Consider the following 11,943-nt stretch of genomic DNA (forward strand, 5'->3'; position numbering starts at 1 on the left):
GACAAAGGTATTAAAAGGAATCTATATGAACAAATCATGTCCATTGTGTACTCTATTGATTTTAAGGTCATTAAATGTAAATAAAGATCCTTTTAAACCTTGAGAAAAGAATGAAGAATTACTTGGTCCTGAAGTACCATATCTTAGTGCTATCAGAGCATTAATGTATCTTGCTAGTCATACTCGACTTGATATATCATTTGCTATTAATTTATTAGCAAGATATAGTTCTTCACCTACACGAAGACATTGGAATGGAATAAAAAAAGTTTTTCGTTATCTTAAAGCCACAATGGATATGCGTTTATTTTCCCCCTATATATCCAAGCTTGATCTAATTGGTTATGCAGATGCTGGATATTTGTCTAAATATCTCGAACAGGTTACTTGTTTACAAGTGGAGGAACAACCATTTTGTGAAGATCTATGAAACAAACTATAACAGTCACATAAGCTAACCATGCAGGACTATTAGCATTACATGAGGCAAGACGAGAATACGCTTGGCTGAGATTCGTGATTCAATGCGTACTTGATATTGGTGATTTGTCATCTTGAAAGATGCCGCCAACAACTATATATGAAGATAATACTACATGCACTACTCAATCAAAAGAAGGATACATCATGGGAGATGGACAAAGCAAATATCACCGGAGCTTTTCTTCACTCATGATCTACAAAATAATGGTGACATAGACATCCAACAAATTCGTTCAAGTGATAATTTGGCAGACTTATTTACGAAGACTCTTCCAACTACAACATTTGAAAAGCTTGTGCAGAATGTGGGAGTTCGTCGGCTTAAAGATTTCAATTAAAATGCATTGTACTCTTTTTTCCTTAACCATGTTTTTTCCCATTGGGTTTTTCATGGTAGGGTTTTTAATGAGGCAATGTACAAAGACGAACTATAGAATGATGTACTCTTTTTCCTTCACTAGGTTTTTATCCCACACTGGGTTTTTCCTAGTAAGGTTTTAATGAGGCACATTCTTAAGGGATGGTCATCCAAGGGGGAGTGTTATGAAATATATGGATGCCCATCAGAGTTAAGAGTCAATGGGCCAGACCCACATGTATACTTGTTCAACACTCCAAACCTAATAATATAAATACAAGGGAGTCTGCACATAGCAGAGTGTCTCCATCACACTATTTCTCTATCTCTTGTTCCTCTCTTCTCCTACCTTATTCACTTGCTTACTCTTTATTCATAACAGTGGAGACATTTTAAATAATCAATATCACATGAATTTTAGTGTGTATGAGAGTGTGATGAAAAGAATGTGTTATTAGCCTTTATCCTTTTCGAACATTATCCATGTACTGAAATTTTCCTCTAAAACCCATTCTATTAGTTGAAGGGTTGAGCTTTTTATTCCAGCAAATCCAGCTATGAACTTTTCGGGCTACATAGCATTACTCATTGTTTAAACATTAAATAAACATTCTGGTAGCTCAAAGGTTCTCAAAATTTATTAAATAAAACACATGAAAGAAAATCCAAACTTATATATGTGCTTTCCCACACTACTAGCATTCCAGCTCCATAAGTCTAAGCCATCCCGTGTCTCCAAATTCACGAAAATGATGTTTTGTGCACCACATCCAGGAAATAGTTGTAAGAATTTCAAAGGCTTTGCTCTCCAAGTCCTACAAGGGAGATGGTTCATGATGTTTGCATCATTTATGATCATGGCAGTATCAGGAGCTAGCTACATGTTCAGCCTCTACTCCAGAGAAATCAAGTTCTCTCTCGGGTATGACCAATCCACTCTCAATTTGTTAAGCTTCTTCAAGGACGTGGGTGCCTACATAGGCGTTCTCTCTGGTCTAATCAATGAGGTAACGCCTCCTTGGGTTGTGTTATCAATGGGTGCTGTTCTAAATTTTTTTGGGTTTTTCATGATTTGGCTTGCGGTGGCAAAAAAAATAGCAAATCCCCGCCTGTGGCACTTGTGCTTGTACATCGTTATTGGAAGCAATTCTCATTGTTTTACCAACACTGCAGTTATGGTGACCAGCGTAAAGAATTTCCCGGGCATCCGCGGCATTGTATTAGGCATTTTGGGTGGGTATGTAAGTTTGAGTGCAATAATCATCACTCAATTGTACTATGCCTTCTTTATAAATGACTCCAAATCTATGATTTTGATCATGGCATGTCTACCAACAGCCACTGCTTTGATTCTCCTACCAGTTATAAAGAACCACAAGAGTATTCAACAGAAAAATGACTCCAAAGTTTTCTATAGGTTCATCTACTTGGTACTAGCTCTTGCAGGGTTCCTCATGATTATGATCATTTTGCAAATATCTTTCAACTTCACCCAGAGTGAGTATTATGCCACTACCACTGTGATGCTTCTCTTACTTACCCTTCCACTTGCTGTTGTTATTGTGGAAGACTGCAAGATTTGGAAGAGCAAACAGGAACTTATCAATTGTGAAAATCCTCCGAGACCCGTGGATACAACAACAAAATCTAATGAATTGAAGTCTGAACAAACTATCCCTGAAGGACTTTCCTGTTGGCAAAATATTTTGAGGCACCCGGAAAGAGGTGAAGATCATACAGTACTTCAAGCCATTTTTAGCCTTGATATGGTTATTCTTTTCTTTGCTACTGTATGTGGATTTGGTAGCAACCTGACTGTGTACAATAACTTGAGTCAGATTGGGAAGTCCTTAGGATATCCTTCATATACTATAACCACATTTGTCTCCCTTATGTCCATTTGGATTTTTCTCGGTAAAATTGCACAAGGGGTGCTCTCAGAATTTATGATAACAAAACTGAAACTCCCTAGGCCTCTCATGTTCACGATAGTCCATGTATTGTCTTGTATTGGTCACCTTTTAATTGCTTTCAATGTTCCAAATGGTCTATACGCAGCCTCAATTTTTATTGGGTTTTGCTTGGGAGCAAGCTGGCCAATAATTAATTCCCTCATATCTGAATTGTTTGGTCTTAAACATTACTCAACATTGTACAATGTTGGGACAGTAGCAAGTCCAATTGGGTCATACTTACTCAATGTGAAGGTCGCAGGGTATCTGTATGACAGGGAAGCTAGAAGGCAAATGGCAGCATTGGGGCTACAAAGAAAGCCAGGAGAGGAATTGAACTGCAATGGGAGTGACTGCTACAAGTTGGCTTATATCATAATCACTGCAGTTTGCTTATTTGGGGCGCTTGTGTCATTCATTTTGGTGCTTAGGACCAGACAGTTCTACAAAACTGACATATACAAGAAATTCACAGAAGAACCTAGGACTGCTGAAACTAAAATGGTTATCCCTGGAAAAGATTGAACAACTTACTGCAACTGAAATGGTTATCTCTTACACTCACTGCAGATGTAAGGTTTTAGGGGAAACTGTGTTGTCCTTTACTAGTATAGTTTACTCGTTAATGTGTTGCGTATAAAAAATGTATTCATACCTCTTCTACTGCTACAATAGTGAGAGATAACCTCACGACACCAGGCATCAGAGCTGATGGTACGACTCTGATTACGCGTGAAGATGAGACTTACATTTAAGGGGAGATTATTGAATCTTCAAGTGTAATAAAAAATTAAAATAAATAAACATGTTCATATTGGATGAAAAAGGAAGTGCTCTACAACATATAAATGATATATACGTACCTCCTACTCAAAATGGTGTGCCCTTTGTTTTTGTAGTTAAATCTTTGTCCAATGTAGTTGGTTTATAAAAATATACGTACCTCTTACTGCAACCTCTATGAATGAGTGGAGGTTATTGTAGCGATCTCAATTCTTATCCCCTACCACAACGTCTATTATCAAGTCATGTATTATATCTATCATTTTGCTTCTTTTAAAATGACTTATTTGAAACATATACACTCATAGGGCATGCATCAAAAAGGTTCCTAGCTTCTTGCAGCTATGTTTTCTTTTCTATCGAAAGGCTCCATTTAGCCTTAACCCTGACACCAATGCTAACTTGTATTGGTTAGCATTGGTTAAATCAAAGAAAAACTCATTCTAGATGTCAAAACTTAAAAGTGCTACACTTAAAGTTAGATTCGGCCTAGCAACTTTACTTAGCATTGACTTTCCTCGAATTTGAGTCGGCTTAGGCCAAAAGTAATTTCACCGACCAAATTTGCATCCAGTCACAAATCATTAGCGTTTGTCTTGACCGAAGCTACTATCATCGGCCTACCGATGTAATTTGAAATTTATCTTGCCTATGTAGTCAGCATATGAATTAACATCGATCAACCGAGTCTAATTTTCATAAAATCTACGCGGGTTTGTCTTTAAAAGATCGCTCACTGTCACACTCTTCCATCCCCAAATCCTACCTTACTCCCACTCACCGAACCCTACCCCCAACTTGTCTTTTCCTTGCCTCCCCTAGAGCCACTGAACATTAACCTAACATCAATGTCCATTGCCCTGCCAGACTCCATTACCTTCGCCTCGCCTAATCCTCTATTACCATTGTCCAAACCTGGATAGCTTTTTCCTGTCCAGCCAAAGCCCTACCCTGCCCTATCGTAACCTCCATTACCACAACTCTCGACCCAGCCTCCATTACCTATGGCTCGCCCCATCCTCCATAAACGTTTCCCCAACCTCGATGCCCATCGCCAAGCCTTCGCCCCCACCGTCCATCCTCCTCCTCTCCCTATCGTTCTTTTACAAGGTTAAACATATTTTCCATCATTTTCTAACTAATATTAAGTATTTTGGTTTTGTTATTGAGCATGAATTTTCTGTTAAAATATGATTTTCAATTTGGTTTTCCTGGCTCAACTGCACGTTATTTGTTTTGAATTTGGTTTTGGTGTTGAGCTTTTTATGTTATTACTAACATAGTAGCTAAGATTCTTTGCAAGGAGCGTTGTGAGAGTGAAACTAGAGCTAACTCTGTTCAATCCAAACCAATAATTCCCATTGATTCTGAATTGTAGATGTACTTCCTCTTGAAGGCCCATCATATATGAGTCCTTATTTGTTATTAGCGCGACACCGGGTGTAGGTCACAAAGATTAGTTCTTCGAAAGGACCCATGTAAATTAACCCTCACTGAGACAAGGATGAAGGTGTACCTCCTCTTCAAGTCTCTCATCCAATGAACTACCTTGGATGAGCACGACACCAATGCTTAGTTTCAACACTTACGCACCATAGAACGAGATTCGTATTCCAATTTAACTATATCCTTCACGGAGCGCACAAGGAGGATTCTATTCACAACTTTGAAAGTAACCACCAAATGACTTTACATTCAAGCAAATCTTCCTTCCTTCTGGAAATGTTCTTCTAAAAGGATACTTTAGTATGCTTAGCAGTCATGCATGAAGTGAGAACATTTCTCCACCTCTACACTCTTCAATCCCAGAAGCACATCTTTTTAGCTAAACAATTCATCCAATTTTCACCGATATGACTTAGCCTGCGGTGCCACAAAGAAGCCTCCATATCCATGGAATTGGCAATGTCGTTAGCATCCAATGCTCTTGTCCAATACAGTTTAGTAATTTTCTCATTTTTCTCCACAGCCAAGTCCTCGTGAGTTTCCATTTCCCAAAACCAACTTGATTGTCATAACCACCATCATCAAACATATGCAAAGAGGTCAAATTGAACGTACACCTGGAGAATGTTTGACTCCTCTAAAAAACAATTGCACCCTCGTGTTGGTATGCATGAAAGCATTACCGATATCAACTATCTTAGACACGTCATCATTACCCATCTTCAACAATCCAAAGTAACAAGAAGTTTAAGATGTGAATAACTTATTTCTTTGTGTAACATGCATTATAACACCACTATCAATTACCCACATGCTCTCATACGATATAAGATTAACTGAATCATGGTCACATAGAATAATAATATTATCACAAGTAAGAGTAATAACACGTTCATCATCACCCTGATCCTTTTCTTTCTACTTATCCTTTTTGTCTTTGCTATTCCTTTTCTACTGAAAACAATTCTTTTGTGACAATAATGAAACTCCAAGTTATCATATCTTGACTTGAACTTACTTCTGCTCTTCTCTCTATCACTTTTTGCTTCTTTTTCCTAACTTCTCTCTGTATTTTCATTGACAAGTATCTTCTTTTTTGGAAATCCAAATATATAGATAAGGAGTGGACCGGGCGGGCTATCACAAGCCCTTAACCCTGCCCTGTATAAAGGACGCTTGCTAGGGAAGAGGCACCTGATCCAGCGACTATTAAGGCAGTGAACCAACACATAGTAAAGATGTGGTCCCAAGCCTATTTTTGTCTTATTTGTACTTGTCTTATATGTATTTGTCTTATTAGTATTTGGATTTGGGCCTTGGTTGTAAGGCCCAAGTCCAAGAATATTCTAGAAAGGACCATACCCACTATAAAAGGGGTCATTACCTTGTACTAGGTACCTTTTGATCATTCAATGAGATAATTCCTTTATTCTTACATCATTATTACACTTTATGCTCTGCTAGGATTTGATAAGGACATAGTTTATTACCTTACTACACCTTGGACCAGAGCAAGGAGGTAAGGGACTAAGCCCAAAACCAGAACAAAGTTCAAGCAAACAGGGCAATTTAGGGAATAACAAAAACAAAAATCCGCTTCCATCCACATGATAACCAACCGTCGACCAACCTAAAAGAAAACAAAAAAACCGCTAAGAACCAATGACAAGCATCTTAGAATGAGATCAAGTACCTTATTTCTTTCTTCTCTTCTCTACATTAAGTAGTCTACCGTTTACAACTTCCAAAGGGGCAACATGATAAGAGGATGACTTTGAAATTGAAACCTGAAATTTTTCCCAAGAATATGGTAAAGTATTTAGTAGTCGTAATCCTAAGACTTCATCATCAAACTTGATACTCATTCTTGACAATAGATCTAGGAGCCCTTGAAAATCAATCAAGTGATTTAAAATAGAAGTCCCATCCTTGTACCACAAATTTATCAAGGAATTCAATAAATATAATTTATTGTTCACTGGTTTAGAAGGATGCAAAGATTCAATATTCTTCCACAAGGATTTTGTATTTTCCTCAGTAGAAATGTGTTTATAAACTATAAAAAAATTTATTGTGTTACTAATTGCTTGGAAATTGTTACATTACTAAAAGATCACATGTTTGGTCTCCATGAGCTTTCTAGTGATTTCATGGATCTTCATCTCCTCTTAGCGCGTCATTGCCACACCCATCTTCAACATGTGCTTAGGGATGCTAATACGTCTAATAACTTCATGCTGGGATGGGAGCACGCTTGCAAAGTGCTTATATAGAGCTTCTTGATCCGTCGGAGCGTATTAGGGATTGTATGTATAGAAATGGGGTATTCTTGTAGTTTGTTATTTATAGAGTAAACAAGGAATTCATGAAGGTCTTTGCGAGGGGTAAGTGTGATAAGTATTCATCTGCTGTTATTAACAAGTATTTGGGTAGGACTACAACTGTTGTGCCCGAAGAGGATGTTAGTCTGAATGCTCACAAAGAAAAATATTGCTGGGCAAGTGAAGACTTGGCCCAAGAAAGGTCTGCTTTCTAGTGGAAGCCTACGTGTGAAGTATGCAATTCTGAACAGGATTAGTGCAGAAAATAAGGCACTTATAGATCATACTTCTGGGATCATTGTGCAGTTGGATAATTTTATTTTTCTCATAGGAACAAAGGTCAAGCTTGATTTGGGTGCTTATGTGTTTGATCAAACATTGAAACATTTTGACTCCTTTGTGGTGAAGCTGCCCATAGCCTCTCCATGTCTGTTCATTGATATCATTTTGATTGAAATCAAGCAAACTTCCCAGAACCTATGAACTACTTGTGTGCTGGGTGCACTTTATCAATGTCTCATCTTAGGAGTTTAGTTCTATATGCTTTCCATGAATGGACTCTACACTCTTCTCTATTTGAAAGTTGCACGAAGTTGGTTGTTGAATTTTTCTCTTGGAACCGGCTGTAGTTACTTTATGCCCATGTTTTGTGGTTATTATCCTTTGTAGGGCACTTGTCTTGGGAGCATTTCTTGCTCTTGAGGGCAAGCGAGTGTTTTTTATGCTCGAGGCGAGCTGTCGTTGAGTATAGTGGTGCGATTACCCTATTTTTTAGGGTCATTTCTTTGTGAGCTTTGAGTCTTTTCCCTTTGTCTCATGTAGTGGTCCATGAATTCTCATGCATTTTTATATTTGTTTGGGTTTTTGTTTAGTTTTGGTAATTATCTAGTTTTATAAGGGTCTTTCTTGCATTTTATAGAGTTTAGGACTTGCATGTGTTTTCCATGGAATTGTGAGGACTATTGTGCTTAAAAGCCCTTTGAATTTCTTGATATCTTTCCTTGTCTTGGTCCTTAAGTGCTTCAGCAGGTAACTCATGAAGAGGGAAGGCCAAAAAGCTTGAAGAATTGATGAAAACAATCAAAGGGGGGGTTACAAGAAGCCAAAAGCCATCAGAAACGTGTGACTGACGCTCAAGCGCCCATGTCTGGCGCTCCAGTGCCAGCCTTCCAGATGAGGGGAGCAAGCTTCTGCCATATGGGCGCTCAAGCGCCCCAGGGCAGCGCTTGAGCGCCCCCTGCTCGAATGCCTATAAATAAGGCTTTTGGTCATTTTGTTCAGAACTTATGACATTTTCTTCTAATTTTATCAAGTATTGAAGCTTAGGAAGTGCTTTTGGGTCTTGTGGGAAGCTTCCACCTTGTATCTTCAAGGTTTCTTTACATTTCTTGTATAAATTTCCTAGCCATGAGTGGCTAGTTTACTTTTTGCTTTGGGTTTAAGTGATTTCATGAATCTCTAGTTGTTAATTCCTATCCCTATGCTTTTGTTCTTGAATCTACCTTGAATTTAAATTCTATATTGCATGATTAGCTTGTGTGCACCCTTGCTAAAGGCTAAACTATAATCATATCGGAAGATTGTTGTGGTTTAGGGACTTGGGTTGAAATTGATCCTTTTATGCTTGCTTCTATGCTTCCTTCAAGCGCCCATGTCTGGCGCTCAAGCGCCAGCCTTCCAGATGAGGGGAGTAAGCTTCTGCCATATGGGCGCTCAAGCGCCCCAGGGCAGCGCTTGAGCGTCCCCTGCTCGAATGCCTATAAATAAGGCTTTTGGCAATTTTGTTCAGAACTTATGACATTTTCTTATAATTTTATCAAGTATTGAAGCTTAGGAAGTGCTTTTGGGGCTTGTGGGAAGCTTCCACCTTGTATCTTCAAGGTTTCTTTACATTTCTTGTATTAATTTCCTAGCCATGAGTGGCTAGTTTACTTTTTGCTTTGGGTTTAAGTGATTTCATGAATCTCTAGTTGTTAATTCCTATCCCTATGCTTTTGTTCTTGAATCTACATTGAATTTCAATTCTATATTGCATGATTAGCTTTTGTGCACCCTTGCTAAAGGCTAAACTATAATCATATCGGAAGATTGTTGTGGTTTAGGGTCTTGGGTTGAAATTGATCCTTCTATGCTTGCTTCTAGGAATAGAGTAAGGGTTGGGTTTTATTGGCCTGAATTTGCATGATCTAAAACCTTATATAAATGACTAAGTACACAAGGAATTGGGCTTAGCTTTTAGTATGGGAGAATTGCTTATGTGAGGAATCCATAAGTGAGTAACTAGGATAGAACAACAAGGGATTGGATCAAGGTTTCATATGCATAGGGTAGGTTGACTAAAGAGGATTGGATGATCGATAACCCAAGGCATTTCCAACGATTGATATTTTCAACTCTTTACTTTTGCTTATTTTGCAAACCCTTTTCTCACAATCAACCAAATCAAAATCTGAATTTTTCTTGCTTTCAAAACTCACAAGCTTCAAGCTTAAACCATAATTCTCACACACAGTCCCTGTGGATTCGATATTATAACCCAGAGATATCCGTGCACTTGCAGATTGTCCAACATGAGTCTTGTCTAATACTCAATGCCTGGAGAGGTAGTACTGAAAGAATACTCGTTAATTCCCGGAGAGGCAGTGGAAAAATAATACTTGTGTTTTGCGTAGAGAAACAGTGGCAAAAGAATACTCGTTCTACCTGGAGAGACATGTACAATAATACCCATTATGCTTGGAGAAACATGTACAAGAATACTCATTGGGAGAAGTCATGTCGAATACTTGTAAGGAGAAGTTATTGATACTTGATCTTAGTGAAATCTTGGTGCTGCCAAGGACTGGACGTAGCCTTATCGTTCTGGGGGTGAACCAAGATAAAATTGTCTCTGTGTGTGCATCATCTACCCTTCTGCTTCTACACTTCCGCTGCACCACACTTCCGCTGCACCAAACGATCACATGAGGGTTTTAGAAGAGATATTGAGCTTTTGGATCCACATATTCACGGAGTGGGGGTGCAGATTGGGAATGGTGATGTGCATGATGAGAAGGTAACGACATGTGGTGGCTTTGAGGAATTGGGAGAGGATCAAGGTGCCACCAACTCTTGCGCTAATGATGTGGGTACCATGGGGTGTGTAACGCCACAACAAGAGGTGAAATGTGGAAGGGGTAGACCAAAACGTAGCCGTAATAGGAAGACATCATGACGATTGAATCCATAGAATAAATGTCAGGGGTGAGGACACGGGCTCAGAGGATTTGGAATTTAGGGAAGGATTAAGGCCTTGGTTACAACGGTCATGAGGAGGTGATGATTGAAGGGTTGCAAGCTCAGCTATTAGCCAATCATCCAAACCTTGCTACTTGAGGGGGTTGTTTTTGGTTCTGGGGCTTGTGGCTATGATGTATTCTTGTTTTCCTGGTTTTTGGGTTGCAAGCGAGTTGTGTTTACGCTCGAGGGCAAGCTGCCGTTGAGTATATGGTGTGATGACCCTCTTTTAGTCCCGTTTTTAGGGTTATTTCTTTGTTAGTTTTGAGTCTTTTTCTTGTGTCTCATGTAGTGTTTCATGCATTCTCATTCATTTGTATCTTTATTTGAGTTTTTGTTTGATTTTGGTAATTTAATAGTGATAAGCGCATAATTTATTTACTTTATGTGTGTATTTCTACGCTTCATTATATACATTTTTACGCTTAATTGTTTTGACTTAGCCATGTTTTGATCGTTAGTGCTTATTCGGATTATTCATGGAAAAGTGCTTAATTCTACACTTGTATTTTCTGTGACTGTTTGGCTAGAACATGTTGAATCTGGAGCTACAAATATCCTAATAGGGCAATAATATGTCTTTGGAAAGCTAACTGTAAGGCCTATAACTTTGATGTTTATAACAATTCGAGAATCAACCTCGAACATGGTAATAATTTTCTTGCAAAAGTTATTGTCGCTAAACCAACGAGTCTGGAATAGTCTGCACTAAAATGATCATATCTTGGGATACAGAACTCCGAATTAGGATCCGATTGAAGGCTCGTGAAGCTGACTTAAAGATCTACAACTCCTAGTTTAACTCGATTGAAGATTCAGACTTTTGGTGGGACCCGTGAATGCCTGAGTGTTCAGCAACTTACTCCTTTATGGGGGTTTGATTTTGTGAAGATTTAAAAAAGATTTAGATAACAAGGATTGTTACTTGGAGGAGAAGTTTATGCATTAGTATAAATAAGTGAGTTTTAGGCTTTTGTTAGATCAGACCACCTCACCACCATATCACCTCATCACTTCCCCCTCCTATCTCTCCATCTTTTCAAGTATGAGTTGCCAAACTCCTTAGTTAGTCTTAGAATTTTTAATATTCTTGTGTTTGCAAACTTGAGGTTCTATTCTTAATGCAAATTCCTTCTTTATTAATTTTCTTCATCTCTATTGCTGATCTAGAGTTTGCTTAATTCCGTAGTTTTAGAAATAAGAGTTGATGCATGTTCGCTTAGTTCGTAACTGTTTCTTAATCGCTTAGTTTAAGAAACTGTGAATTAATTTTCGCTTAGTTAGTTAGTTCTCACGGGAAGAATTAATCTTTTGTAATCAATGA

At 38.4% G+C, this 11,943-nt stretch overlaps 1 protein-coding gene across 1 annotated transcript; it reads left to right on the forward strand.

Moving 5' to 3' along the window:
- Positions 1 to 1,551: 1,551 nt before the first annotated feature.
- LOC130735351 (protein NUCLEAR FUSION DEFECTIVE 4-like) lies at positions 1,552 to 3,669 on the forward strand. The gene has a single exon (XM_057587388.1). It carries the CDS (start codon positions 1,591 to 1,593, stop codon positions 3,316 to 3,318), a length of 1,728 nt encoding a protein of 575 aa, XP_057443371.1. The 5' UTR covers positions 1,552 to 1,590; the 3' UTR covers positions 3,319 to 3,669.
- The last annotated feature ends 8,274 nt before the right edge of the window (positions 3,670 to 11,943 follow it).

Source organism: Lotus japonicus, chromosome 2, assembly GCF_012489685.1.
Source record: "Lotus japonicus ecotype B-129 chromosome 2, LjGifu_v1.2".
Lineage (NCBI taxonomy): Eukaryota > Viridiplantae > Streptophyta > Magnoliopsida > Fabales > Fabaceae > Lotus > Lotus japonicus.

Coding starts and splice junctions, on each gene's coding strand:
- LOC130735351 (XM_057587388.1), top strand. CDS start 1,591: ATGATGTTTTGTGCACCACATCCAGGAAATAGTTGTAAGAATTTCAAA.